The 15295-nt window shown below is 42.1% G+C and overlaps 1 protein-coding gene across 21 annotated transcripts in view; it reads left to right on the top strand.

Moving 5' to 3' along the window:
* The window catches only part of GRIP1 (glutamate receptor interacting protein 1), a 1150044-nt gene that overhangs the window by 1065292 nt on the left and 69457 nt on the right, over positions 1-15295 (top strand). For all 21 annotated transcript variants that reach the window (XM_085653460.1, XM_085653456.1, XM_085653454.1 and 18 more), the window contains 2 exons: positions 8622-8761; positions 8980-9165. In XM_085653460.1, the coding sequence (XP_085509586.1) occupies positions 8622-8761; positions 8980-9165 (326 nt within the window). The remainder of the gene's footprint in view (positions 1-8621; positions 8762-8979; positions 9166-15295) is intronic.

The raw sequence follows: 15295 nt of genomic DNA, 5'->3' as shown, positions 1-15295 counted from the left end.
GAAGATGATACACAACTTCTGTTGGCCTTCTATCCCCCACAAGGGGATTGTACATACACTAGTAACTTCCAGGCTGGAGTATTCTAATGTACTCTAATTGTGAGCCCCTCAGAATCTGCTGACACGGCTATAGCATGTACAGAATGCCGCAGCTCGGTTCATCTTGAACATTCCAAAAAGACTCTTAATTAGGTACGGTCTTAAACAATTGCATTGGCTACTGGTTAAAACCAGAGTCAAATTTAAAACCCTCATGATCACACAGACCGCATTCTATCAGAGGGGCCCGAGTTACATTCAAGACAAGTTAAAAAAAAAATCTACCTTCTAGGGCACTCCACTCAACAAGCCATAACTTATTGCTCTTTCCTAAAATTTGGAAAGCTAGATCTGGTGGTAAATCTTTTTCACTTCTGGCCTCCCCACATCTGGAATTCACTACCACCTTACCTTCATACCATCCCCAGCGAAAGTTTGTTAAAAGCTCCGCTAAAGACTGTCCTGTTTAGTGAGATGTAAACTCGTCCTTACTCTACTTACTCAAAGCGGCGGGAGGCTACCTATGAAGCAGCTGTCACTTAATACAATTTACTTTTCATTCATTCAAAATGATGCACATTGTTTTGTAATTCTGAAGTGTGAAGTAAACAAAGATTTTAATAGGATCAAAATAAAGACTTTACTTTGGCGCACAAATGATAAATATTCACTGAAAACCGATTTACACACGTTAGCATTTGTGTGGAATATAGTTTTACCAGTAAAACTATATATTTTTGCAAATTTAATGGCCATTTCAATGGGAAATGTGCTGTCTGGAAACTATGGTACACTACCACAGGATGCTTTAGTTACCCGCAACTTCGACTTACTGATTGCTACCTATTATTCAGGAAAAATCTGAAAACACATCTATTCCCCAAAGTTTGATGAGTTACAGAACTCCCCTCACTACTGGATTTCTCACCTGAAAGGGCTGTCCTTTAGCGCCGTGATATCCATTCGGATGAATGTTGCGCTTTATAAATAAATAAATGTCAATTAAAGCTAGGTGGGTCGCGAAAGTTTGTCGTTGTAAAGAGTGGGTCATGGCTCTAAAATGTTTAATAACCACTGGTCTAGGGCGAATACAAGTGACATGGCATTGAGTGAAAGTTGGGGTTTGAATCTGTCCAGGTTCAGTAGCTATTCCTTCTTACTCTGGATAAATAGCAGGAATTCCGTTTTGCTATTGTCAAGCTTTGGGTAGGTGCTGGACATCCAGGCCTGGTGAGGTGCATGGAGTGTTTGAAGCTTTGGATATCTGATGCAGAGGAGACTTTCAAGATTGTGTGTTGTTGGTGTATTTGTGAATGTTGATGCTGCTGTTAGGGAGTAGAGTCCAAAGGGGCTAGATGTACAGGTTGAAGATGGCTTGGGCACATTGGATCCGTTGTCCGCATGTGATAGGGATCTTCTGGGACCTGGAGGTGCCCATGTGAATGGGCTAGTGTTGGTAGGATAGGTAGAAAGAGAACCAGTGGTTAAGTAAGATGGTGATGAATCTCATTCATTACTTCAAGGTGTTTATAAGGGTCAAATGGTCAATTGTATAGAAAGCAGTTCAGAGATCCAGCCATATTAGGAGGCATGGGTCATATTCATCTGTGTATAGGAAGGGTGCTGTGTTGGTCTGCTCTAATTCTTTGCTTTCACTCTATAAGTACTCACGGGTTAGCTGTGGTTTTGTTTATAGATATATATATATGTGTGTATGTGTGTATCTTATGTATAGGGTTAAGTTGCATACTTGCCAAAATATTCAGTCATATGGCTAAGAGATTCCATCGATTTACTAGTCACTTTAATTAAAGTTTCTAGTATTCAGTATTCTAGTATTCAGTTTGTAGCTTGAAAAAGCAAACTATAGTAAAATCTTTAAAAAGTTTAAACAACAATATGTTGTATTACCGTGTGAATACTAGATGGTTTAACAGTTACTTATAGTGGTTAACCGCTGACGACGCAAACTGTTATTGCTGCAATGGTTGCTGATTAGCTTTTTGAAAATTATATCATTTGTCAGATATGCTCATGAGGACACTAGGGCTTATCCTGTTTGCAGAATTGAACCAGGAATGCCTGTGGTTTCCTGATAACCCATCGCTGTGTCATAAATAACATGTTGCTCTATCACGGGGAAGGAAGGGCCAAAGTAGTAAGACTCGCTTATAAACTAGGATGTAAAATTAGACTAAGGACTGGTTTTGCAAATGGAAATGTAATTCCCGTTTTACAGAAGGGCACCATGTCTGCCAGTCTTTGAACTTGATGATTGATTTTGCATAACTCGAATCTCTGCATCTCCGCACAGGTTACAATAATGACTTATACCACATAAAGCCTGGGGAGAACAGGCAGACAGACGGGTGGGGTGGTTACACGTACAAGTTTCGCTACATGGGACTGCCCTTTAAGTGCCTTCAATGTCCTAGTGCTGGTAATCACACTGTATTCCACATCAGTAAAACTTGTTGATGATAAACCACAGTTCAGTGTACAGGGGAGTAAATGGAGCGGTCTACTGGACGGGTGGATTGTGACGGAAGAGTGGACGGCTACTATGACCAGATCTGAAGAGGGTGCTATACAGGCAAGGACCGAGCTCGTGGGCACAAGACACCCAAGAACCAATGGATAGGAAACATGGCCATGGCTACCCTCGTAGGGCGGGGAGGAGTGGGATCGTACACCTACTCTGGAACTATGTCCAATGCGAGTTGGGATTCAGAAAAGGCACTAAACTACACAGAAAAGATTAGTTCAGAGAAATATACCTACACCAGCAGCCTGATAACGTTACACAAGAACTCGGGCAGGTAAGGTGGGAGTGGGTTGGTTGTAAACGGTTAGTTACAGCAATGACATGTAATTAGAGGAAGACTGCGCTTGCTTCCTGTGAGAAAGTGGCGTGCAGGTGCATAATCTAAAAGGTGTTTACATACAGAAAGAACAACTGGAGAGTAAAGTGCTCGTAGGGATGAAGACGGACACGAAGCAAAGCAGGAATGAAAACACTCTGGTTGGACAACAGAAAAGGGGTTAAAGATGCATGGTTTATCACCCTGTTGGACAATCAGGTGATGCATGGAGGCTTCTGGAACACCTTTGAGACCTCAAGCCTGATTTAAAGTGACTGCATCAAACGGGTGAATGACTGCAGGAGAAAGGTGAATCTCACGGGAAACAGCATGTTCTGTTCTGCATGAGTGTTATTTGTTTATTTGGGTTCAATGTTTTTTCATTTTTATCTAGGTTGTTCAGTGTGACTAATGCAGATAACTATTCTACACGAGGATCTGGGGTCTTACAATGTTTACATCTAGGATAGGCGAAGAATGTTTTGTTTACATGGATAAAAATATATGCAGCAGGTTCATATGTGAACCATTACTAATCATTTATTTAATGTACCATATAGCTGAAGAGCCTCACATGTAAAGAAAAATAAGAAATATTATTGTTCATAACTTCTGCAGAGCTTCTATCCCTCCAGTAAACCTTTCGGCCCAAGTCAACATTGTCCAGGGGGTGTTGCAGCACTTTCTATCTTTTTTTTAAACATTTCTTTTTATTGAAACATAAAGAATCGACATTCCACAGTACAGTTTCAAATATAAATTGTGGTACATAGAGGTGAAGATGCAATCAGGTTCTGAGTCATTACACATGTAGTTTTACAGCAATCATAGGGACTGAGAATCCTCAAGGTGGGAAACACTTGGGGGAGTACAAATGGTTCAACGGTAAACATTCCAGTCATTCCAGATGGAGGACCATTTTCGGGGGCACCCCCACAACACATATACTGTCTTTTCCCTGAACATGCACCAGTCCATGTCCGATTTCCTAGCCTCCAATTTGGGCGGGTATGCCGCCCCCTATAGTTGTGCAATATTTTGCTTCGCAATCATTAAACCCAGTGTGACCCAAAGTGTGCGTCTAGTGTTAAGGTCTGTGGGCTCCCACACATTAAGGAGGCGCCTCTTTGCTTCTGGGCCAATAGTAAGTGCGAGAACCTCACTTAGGACTTGATGTATCTTGCGCCAGTAGTGCTGAATCTGCTCACACTCCCACAGGATATGCATAAAGGTCCCCTCCTGGCCACACTGTCTCCTGCAACCCCCACTCTCTGTTCTGCCCATGTGCACCAGACATGGCCCAGTTATATACACTCTGTGCAGAATTTTAAGTTGCACAAGGCCACTGCTTCCTGTCAGTCTTCATCGTCCAGTATTATCCCATCTCTTTCCCAGTGTTCTCTAGTGCGCTGGAGAGAATCAAAAGAGTTATTAATCAATTTTTTGTATGTCAGCGAGATAGCCTTCGTTGGTAGATAGCCATCTAGTATTCAAGAGCAAAGAGGTGCCTCCTTAATGTGTGGGAGCCCACAGACCTTAACACTAAATGCACACTTTGGGTCACACTGGGTTTAATGATTGCGAAGCCATCTAGTATTCGGTCCTCTAGGGGCGAAGACTCCGGGGGGACTACACCCTTAGTCAGTTGTGAGAGCAAAGCGTGTCGAATCTGGCGGTATCGGAAATGCTCTGAGTCAGCCAGGTCATATTCGTGTTGTAGGGTGGCGAAAGATTTCACCTCTCCGTTCACCCAAAGGTCTTTTATTTTGGAAATGCCAATTATGTCCCATTTGTCTAATCCCTGCGACTTCCACAGGTTCCCCAGGGCCTCAGAGTCCCACAAAGGAGTATCTAGGGTGAGTCTTTGCTCCCAGCCCAAGCTTCTGCTCGTGGCATGCCATATTTGAACCGCATGTTTTAGTTGGCCCTGTCAAGGAGAGCCGCCCGGGTTTAGAATATAACATTCTGTTGTAATTTCCTCCTGGCAGGAGCCATCTGTCCATGGCATTGCCCGGGTCATCAACACGCTGATATGTCCCGTGGTTTATGGCCGCAAGATGTGTTATTCAATAATATTTTTTAAGGTCTGGGAGGCCAATACCCCCGTCATACCAGCTAAGTTTTAATTTGGCCAGTGCAATACGTGGCTTCCCGTTCCATAGTAGAACCCTCTGCAGACTTGCAATCCCTCTAAAGTAGCTTGCGGGTACCAAGTCTGGAGTATTTTGCAATGCATACAAAAACGGGGCAGGGACATCATTTTAAAGAGAGCGAACCTACCTAACAACGAGAGCGTCATCCAGTTTATCGCGTCTCGTTTCAATCTTTGCAGGGGGGGGAGTAGGTTCTGGTCGTATCGGCGCTTGGGGTCTGTGGTAACGAAAATTCCAAGATACCTAAAGCCCATCGTGGTGGGTTGCATGGGGCAGTTCCTAGGTAGGAGCGGTGGGGGTCCCTTAAGGACATACAATATGGATTTACTCCAATTAACTGAGTAGCCGGAGTACCACCCAAAAACAGCCAAGATGTCCAGCACCGCTCCAATTGAGGATTTCGGGGAGGCCAGGAAAAGGAGGATATCGTCTGCATACATAGAGATGCAGTCCTCCCAGTTTTCTGACCAATGCAGCCCACATATCACCAGATCCTTGCGGATCCAGGACGCCAATGGTTCCAGTATCAGAGTGAACAGGAGGGCAGCCCTGGCGGGTTCTGCGACATACATCAAATATTTCAGACTTTTTGTTATTGACTACGACCTGGGCCAGGGGTTCAGAGTATAGGAGTCTGACCCATTGGATGAACTTGGGCCCAAACCCCATTTTAATGAGGACTGCAAAAAGGTACGGGCACTCAACTGTGTCAAACGCCATTGTAGTATCCAGCGACACTACTGTCACCGCTTCCCGAATCGTTGCCACCCTTCCCATCACTCCGTGCACCCTGTGCAGATTCAATGCAGTGTTGCGATTGGTTATGAAGCCTGACTGGTCAGGATGTACCGGACTACTAATTACTTTGACAAGTCGCATGGCCAGAAGCTTGGCCAGTATCTTGGGTTCAGCGTTCAGCATCGAGATCGGTCTGTAGGAGGCACAGTCCGTTTTCGGCTTCCCGACCTCATGAATCGTAACCAGTGTCGCAATCCTTTGGTCTCGTGGAAGCGCCCCCAGTTCCACACTCTCCTCGAACATAGCACGCAAATACGGGGCTAATTTGTCTGGTTTAAGTTAGCACTTTCTATCTTAGTAAATCTACAAGCAACCTTCCCTTTTCAGTTGGCTGCATCTCAGTATCCCGTTGCTAGCCTTTTCCCGTTTGGGATGGGATAGTAATGAGAATAATGCACTGGTGCATTAGACAGCCATCAGAGTAAGTCTCATCACAACCTCCATCGGCTAACAATGTATGAAACGTAATCCTGGAGCAGTAAAAGCCAGACTTAAAGGCGCGCTTGTGGTATGCCGCAGGATCATGATTATGACAGTATACGTATGCACCTTATTGGTGTGATCTGTTAGATCTGTAGGCTTTTTTTGAGAGATTTCCAGGTGCCCCAACTAGAAAAACATTTAAAAAGTTTCATTTGGTTTTAACCATGACTCTTAAAAGAAACAATGGACAGAACAAAAAAACACATCAGTCAACTGCATTATTAGCACTTGATTTCTTACAAGCTCACACTCAAGTTATCACTAACACAATCCATGAATCACCCTGGAAGGTAAAAAAGAAAGGAAACTTTGAAACAAAATGTCAAATTATGTAGCATCATTTACCCCAATAAGCACCTAACTTTAGGGGCATTCCCCAAAGGTCACGTATTGCTTCATGTGACCCTGGCTATGAAATGTCACATACAGGTTTTGACAGCTCACATTAGGCATCGGTTCTCAGTCAGTCATCTTTCCTTCATTTCTACTACAGTTAATATAGTCACCACTGTTTTATGCCGACATTTGTAATTCCGGGATTTTACCGCACTAGGATCCCAACAACTCAAGAACTCCGTGGAAGTCCTAAACCGATTGTATGCAGCTTCCTCTATTGGATTCCCCACTTGCCTTGATGTTCACTACTCTTTTAAAAGACACTTTGAAATAAACTCAACACGAGCTATTTAGTCTTTTATTCTACAATGACCATCCAATGCATTGAGGACATAACAGTAGATCACTATTTGTGGGCATCAGTCTGCTTGGTTCTTCAGTATTATCTTATTGTATCCAGTCCAGTTCCACCGGTGGCGGGAGTCCTGGTGTGTAAAAACTTTCCAGTCGACACCCAGGAGTGCAGTGCGTCTGGGAGTGAGCAGCTTGGATCCTCTGTTGCGCCCTTGCTTCCATGACATAAGGGCACTTCTGAGTTTGCATATCACTTTATTAACCGGTAGCCAATGGTGAACCCAGATTCCATGTGATGTTCAGTCATAGATTGATGCAAACCCATCCCATCCTATCCTGCTACTTTGCCTTTCTCGACCCTCAGTCCTGTCTGAATAGCATCTTCCTATTTTCAATATTACTAATTATTTACATAATTGTTCCAGCTAAAGCTTCAACCGTTGAAATAATTGATTTCTCTCTAATGGCAACATTTTAAATGTTGTTGATGTGAACAATATTATAGGTTTTATGAGACAAAATAGGTCACCTTTCTACTCCCCCAAGCAGATTGCTCTTCTATGTGCTTGACAAGATGCTTTGTTTTAATTATGACTTGTCCAAAATTGATGCAATTTTCCTATCCGAGAGGACATGGCACACGAAAACATAACACTTCTCCCATCAACTTCCGTTGTCTATCTGGAGTGGTTTTCTTAAGATGTTTGTATGTCGATGTAGAAATAGTTCTCTGCAAAGAGATCCTCCAGTCACTTCTACAGCTGCCCTCAGGTCCACCTCTGAGTGCTTATAGGAAATGGTATTATCTGGCACCTACTTTGCCTTCAACAATCCGGCGTACTTGTTAGAATGTGATTTAATCCAAAAAGATTGCTCTGACTCATGAAGTTGTAGCTCTGTAATATGAGCCTTTCACATTTTGTTGCATAGGCTTATACCCTAATTTCTGCTGGTATTTTTCTGTGAGTACTATGTGAAAGAATTTGGCTTACACAGTGGTCATGTCATATGCCTGTCAATTGCATAATAATGTCTCCACTGGCAAACCGACCCCACCAAGGTTGGCACATTTAGAGGTCAAGGCAGTAGGACTGGCACCCCTCTGCTAGGCCATTGCAGAGTCCTTAGAGAGGAGATAGTAGGACAGAAATGGAAGGTCCCTTGCCACTGCCATCTTAATTGAGGAAACCTGGGCTGGCACATCCCTCCAGTTATCTTTATTTGGACTACCTCCTTGTACACCTACATTTCACAAGGTAATCCTCAAAAATACAAACCTATGGCCCTATTGCTATTCAGTCAGCTAGATTATTCACAGAGTGAGCTGTGTTGCTTTAGGTTTAACGGGATGATTGAAAAATGTGACACATGTGGACGGCACCAAAGGAAGTAGGAAGCATGTACAATACTCTATCATGTTTCCACGCCAAAGAAGCAGCTATATTATCCTATAATCCCTGACTGTCACAATACGGTTAATAGTAAATAACACATCTTGCCTCACTCCCAGGTATAACAAGATTTCAGGATGACAGATACAAGTGTGGGTGAGGTGAGTGTGTATTATTTCAAATGTTCTATGTGTCTTCCACAACAGGACCGGAGCCATCCACATAGGAGACAGAATTCTTGCAATAAATAGCAACAGCCTGAAAGGAAAGCCCCTGAGTGAAGCCATTCATTTGTTGCAGATGGCAGGAGAGACTGTTACCTTAAAAATCAAGAAACAGACCGATGGTAAGTGTGGATGAAGGCTGCCAGACCGATAGTAACTTGCAAAAGGTAACATAAGTGGAGAGTAGGATATTTTAATGCAGAGAGTAAGTATAATGAGCACAACCATTTGAAACAAGCTTTCAGGCAATGCACTGTTGGGAGGTGGGCACTGTGAATGAGGGTGGGTTTTGCTTTTTGCGCAGTTGGTAAAAGATTATTCTCTTCTCACGACACTTTAGCATCAAGTCCTAAGAAGTTCTCCAGCTCTGGCCAGCTGAGTGAGCTAAGTGATGGCGAGGAAGACCCGTCTGCTGCCCAGAAACCAGGAAAACTCTTAGACATGTATTCCAACACAGTGCCAAGCGTGGACAGTGCTGTGGAGTCATGGGATGGCTCAGGCATCGACACCGGTTATGGAAGCCAAGGTATGATTAAGAATCTCTTTAATGCTCTAAGCTGTAGGTACTCAGCCGTGGATCACCTCAGTCGTTAAGTGGTTGATTTCAGGTCTAGAGAAGTGACTGCTAGCATATGGGATGGTTAGACCTTCATGTTGCTAACCTTATGCAGCAGTGGAGAACGCAGGTCTTTGCAGTGGATTACACAGGACTGGTCCCTGTCTTTGCAGTAAAACCTTTGGTCTGATTGCTTCTTTTGCAAATTCATCATACTCTGCCTGCTCCTGCTTCTCGAAGTGGAAGAAAATAATTTATGGAGATGCACAATTCTAAACATATTAATTCTGAGGCAAATTGTATGAAGTTCACAAATTGCAGTCTTTTTCAGTAACGTATTTTTCCCCGATTAAAGGTGAGGTTTTTGACGGGAAGTCATATTGAAAAGTAAAGAGGTTCTGTGAAATTGTAGTTAATGATTACAACTTTATAAACTCCTACATAACTACAAAAACTTTTTCTTGAACAGTTACTTAAAAAAATGACTCGTTTATGGAAAACTACCAAAGTGGCACCAATACGTTTTTAAGTAGGTAGGGTTGTTTCCTAAGGATACCAGTTCGAAAAAAAATTCTTTTCAAGGAAACCATTTTTATAAGTATATTCATGTTAGAAAAATGTCCATTACTACTTTGAATTATGAAAAATCTTTAAAAGATTTAGAAGCCACCATTTTGTAAACTGGTCAATTTAACATATTTCTGTTGCTCTCATTTATGCAGAATTTTATATTTCACACTTCTTTAAATTGCACCCCAGTGTCTACCTTGGAACAGGTTTTTTTTTTTTTACAGTTTTGACAGAAAATACCTGAAATGTATTCTCAAGTACTTTATTCAGGAGTTCAATGGAGATAACCTTCACATAACATGCACTGTGGCTCTTTTTGAGGGAAGGACATCTATTTTGTTGTCATCAAAATGGAGATAACATTAAACTCTAAATACAGTGTGTATGTACAGTGGTTACAGTTACATTAGATAATAGTAGAAGGCAGTGAAAGGGTTGAAACTCGTATTGGCATGAACATTCAGAAGATGCTCAAAGATGTTATTTCTTTCTTGCTGTACCCCTTTTGTTAAACAAGCATATATGCCTGTGTTTGGTGTGTTAAAACATGCAGCATTAGCACATTAAAGCCAAAAACGAAATGAAAGGCGGACTGTATTGAGGGCCCCCGAGTTTTAAAGTAGTCCCTCGTGCAGTTCAATGCAAGCACTGAATTTGGGGCGAAAGGATACAATCAAACCGTCAACTGCATTAGGTGTGATGAATTCTTTAGTGGCTGAATCAAGAAATGATTGACAGTCTCAAGCCAATGGCTGAAAGAGGCTTTTCCAGGGGAGCCAATGGTTGAAAGATCCAGACCCAAAGCCGATATTAGATATATTGTAATCAAGAGATCAGCTGCACTGTCAATATCTTGACCTAAAAATAACAACATTAAAGCAGACTTTGCCCCTGCTAGCTGTGTCATATCTGCCTTTTACTTCCTCTGCTTCTGAAGTTCTTCCTTCAGAATCTATTGTATTGCTCAACTTGAAGGAGTTAAAAGAGAAAGTGAAACATTAGAGTGGAGGTGGCTGTAAAAGGCAAGAGTGCACTATTTATTTTACCATGAAAGCATAAAAAAAAAATGTTTGAAATGCATTTGGCGTGGAGAAGTTGGCTTGTTTTTGAAAGCATGGGGAACATTTCCACAGAGCTCAGTGCCAGGAAAATTTGCACAAAAAAAAAAAGTTGAAATTGTGGACATGATTAAGTAAACATTGACGGCAGCTATGGACCCTTGACGAGTCCCCTGTGCTCAGCCCTATTTATTATCCAGCTCTGGTCTTGTTCTTACACTGTCATTTCTGTAACTATATTAGAAAAATATTGTTTTGGGTGTATGGAATATTTCTTGGCAACACTACTAACTAGTCACGTGCTCCTTCAGGCTCAACACCAAAAGCTTCTCCATATCAACACCAGGCAGGACCTTCTATTCCATTAGCGCGCGAGCGAAGCGCGGCGGGGGCGGCCATTCTTCTTGTCCTTATGGCAGGCTGACATGACGTGAAATATTCTGCTATATATTATTTATCTTGCTTTCCCAGGCTGTACTAATGTTTGCTTGTGCCCTCCACAGATAAATGAGTCCTACCCGTCAGGCTGAGATTGATCCCAAGCACATTACCCATTGAAGGAGTTCATTAATTTGAGCTTGGGCGCCTCGCCATGGTGACACCGACTGGCGCCATCGGTGATTTAGCACGCGCTAATGAAGGAATGAGTGTGTGTGCTAGAGAGGGATTATCTCATCATCTCCAATCTATTTCTTTATTATTTTCTCCCCTCTATATTAAAGTGGGATTGTAATCCCCCCAAAGTAATCACACTGCATACAGGAAGATGAATTTGAAGGTGCCGATAAGACTTATTTTCACTCCCAGAAGCTCTTGCTATTTCATCAGGTAGTTTTTTCCCTCCTTATTGACCAGCGACTGACAACTGAATCGTAAATAATCCCTTTAAAGCAAATACGCTGTGACAGGTTAATATTGAAAGTGAAGAACGTGGTGCCAGCAAGGCTCTCCCTGGATCAGAAAGTAGAGCAGCATTTTATAAAAAAAACGTATTTTCGCTCAGTCGTTTGTCTGTGGTTTTCCATCACAGCAGATGCTTCTGTTTATGAGGCTGTGGGTTTGCAGGTGTCAACCAAAGACTCTGCTTTTAAGGACTTAGGAACACCCAGGCAAAGGACACTACAGTGTAGGATTATCAATGAATATGAAAGGAAACACCAGCAAACACATGCATGCATACATTAGGTAAAGAACACACGCCATACAACCTACATCAAGTCATCCACCCACGCGCACAAACATAAGGGTCATTGTGTAATGTAAGTACCAGTAGTAGACTATATTATCTTAATTACAGCCTCTGTCAAATGCTTTACTATTCCTAAACCCCTAGGTTTGTGCTCATTACAATACTTAAATGCATTAAAAAATTCCATTACACAAAATGACAAGACTCAGTGGCATATCTGGAAGCCATTCTGACATTTTCTAACAAGAGAGGACCACCTTTGATGCTTGTGGCCATGGCCGACAAAGGAGAGACGTAATTTCAACTGCCTCAGAAATGTCATACACACACTCACTCACTCACACTCGCTCACTCACTCACACTCGCTCACTCTCACTCACTCACACTCGCTCACTCTGTCGCGTTGAAGACTATAAGCATGGATTGATCATTGGCTACTGGAAGCCCTTCTTGGATTAGTTATCACTATGATATAGTGTGTGATCATAAGCGGTTTTGTTTTAATCGAAAGAATAATAATACATCATGCATGTCGGGAACATAAGGCATGATTTGGGGAAAAAAAACTGTTCAGTATAATTAGGAAATTGAGCATTGGCTACTGTAGTTGTATATGGAATAAGTGTGGGAAAACGTAGTCACTTTGCCAACAATGTTTTGACGTCAGTGTGACTAGCACTAATTATGTTCACTTACAGTTATGGATTTTGCTGTAATAATTTGGTTCTTGAATCCTGTAGTTCACTTCAAATGTACAATCAATAATAGGCTGCAGTTTTAAATGTGACAAGCATGTGAATACGATGAACAGCGCTGATCGAGCATTATGTTGAATTATGGTGAAGAAATTATGATCACTCTTGACAATACATTGATCAATCGTAAAACTGTGAAAGACTGAAGTGAACGTGTATCCACCCTGAATTAAGGTTAAATATTCGGTATAAAATAGTGTTGATAGAAATTTTGGTGATAATAATGTGGTGAAAAATCACGAGGCATTGTTGACATAAAATTTTTCAAAAACAGTTTGTTGAGCACATTGATCAGGAATAGTTTGTCTGTTTTTAGAAGCAAGGTGTTTCACAAAGTCTGTCTTCACTGTTTACCAGCACAGTAGTAATGTCATAACAAGTATTGGCATAGCCAATAGGTCTCGCCTTTGGGACCTTAAAAGTGTTTAGCCATGCAACAGTTGCATAACTAAATACTTATAAGGTCCCAAAAGCGAGACCTATTGGCTATGCCAAGCGGCCGCGATAGTGATCGCGATCAAACATCAAAGCGGCCATGCGGCAAGTGAAAGTAATCGCGGTCAAGCGCAGCGCGCGCGCCCGCGCACATGCACTGTAGCTCTAGGCTGGCCTGGTAGCACTTTTTGGAGCCCTCTCAAAAAGTCTTGCCAGACCAACGCATGCGCTGGGTCAGGCGAGACCTAAAAACGGCTGAAAATGAACTACAAGTCATGTGTGTTTGGCATTTATATAGCACTTGCTACCCCTGATGAGGTGTTGAAGTGCTTTTTAGGCAAGTAGCACACTACTCCGGAGCCCATAAAGGATTAGTGGTGAGTTAGTATAGTGACATTAATAATGACAAACTCTGGTTGCTTATCAACTTGCTTTTATCTAATTCATAAGAAATTGTGAATGCTCTTAAGTACAATACAGCTCGAACCATAGATCATCGCACAAGAGAAACATCAATTCAGTAATTCATAATAACATCTCACAACGAGCAATGAGTGAGTGGATAGATGAAGAGACAAGAGAGCATTTGCAAATAAGATTAATGCAAATTCTGAATATCATACGAATTTAAGAATAACTATAGCACTAAATGCTAATAGTCAGGAAAGCCCCTCTCTGGCCAGAAGAGTAAGCTGAGCACCCCTAACGAAGGTATGAGGAGCAAAGTTAAAGAGCCAGGATCAGCAGAACAGCAGCCAGCCAGTTAAGTAAGGGAAACAGCAACATGGCCCTCTCCTCTCGCTAAGTCAAAGTCTAAGCCTGCTCGCTCTACCTAATTATTCTAACACTAGTAATTATACCTTTATTCACTAAAGATCCAGCGCCCCATGTATCAAAACACACAAATCCACAATTCCGAATGGATTAGGCCAGGGGGTGTCTGATCACTCCACTTTCCAGTGCACCTGACTCTCAACAGTTTCTTTGTCTTTAGGAAACAATCATTATCGTCCTTCAGCAGAGGAAACTCTGATAATGTCTTCCGCAGCTTTCACATGGCATTCTGTAGAACTGTATCAAAACTTTGAGTACGATTGTCCACAAGAATACTTTCTCCGGCTGGCAAGGAAATTCCATCAATAACATTCATTACTTCCTCCGCACAACCATGGCCATCATCAGGAACTCTCAAAGGGCAAAATACGTTTCTTTGCAGCCTACGTTTTAGAAAGCAAATTAAACCTAAAAAGACTTTTGAGGCCTTCTCTGCAGAACAGTAAAGTGTGATTTTATTTCTAGGAAAAAACAAATACATAAGTAATTATCATGTCACAACAAAACTTCATTATTCTTGCATTGCATTTCTTCACACATTATGTACACAGTTTTAAGCAGTTAGTGCAAAGGGTAAATCTCTCTTTTAAAACTCATGACTTCTATCATTAATTTATTTCGGCTGTTATTTCTGCATTAATCATCCATGTTTGTGGCCTATTAGAAAAGCACTGGAAATACTAATTTCTTTCCAGCATGCATTTGCGCAATCTCATGTTCTTCCTGTTTTTAGTTTTTCACTGTTAATTTTCACACGTTTTGTTAATAATCCACACAATGAGACTTTTGATCCGCGCAGGTTTTATTTCGCAAAAACCCTGCTTCATCACCCTCTTCCTCTCTGTTTTGCCTTTTTTGCTTATTTTTCTGCCCTCTGTTTTGCCTTTTCTGCTCCTTATTCTGCCCTCCACCTGCTGCCCCCTGTGTGTGCCTCCTTTGCTCATTTCCTACTCTTGTTTGCCTTTTCTGCTCTCTGTTTTATCTTTTTCTGTCCTCTGTTTTGCCCTCTTCTGCTCATTTTTCTGCCCTCTGTTTTGCCCCCTTCTGCTCTGTTTTGCCTTTCTGCTAGTTTTTCTGCTCTCTGTTTTGCCTTTTCTGCTCGCTTCTTCTCTGTTCCAGCCATTTCCTTCCTCCTGCCATATACCTCCTCCCACCACCCAACGCCCAGCCCTCCACCCAGGACCTACTTAATAGAGGCCGCAGCACGACCCATTGAGCAGGTCCTTGTGCCAGCTCCCCCTGCGGCAGTTCTCCTGTCC

Source organism: Triturus cristatus, chromosome 4_1 (genome assembly GCF_964204655.1).
Source record: "Triturus cristatus chromosome 4_1, aTriCri1.1, whole genome shotgun sequence".
NCBI classification, from domain to species: Eukaryota; Metazoa; Chordata; class Amphibia; order Caudata; family Salamandridae; genus Triturus; species Triturus cristatus.
Note: the sequence above shows the minus strand (reverse complement) of the source record. Positions and strands in the feature narration are given on the sequence as shown.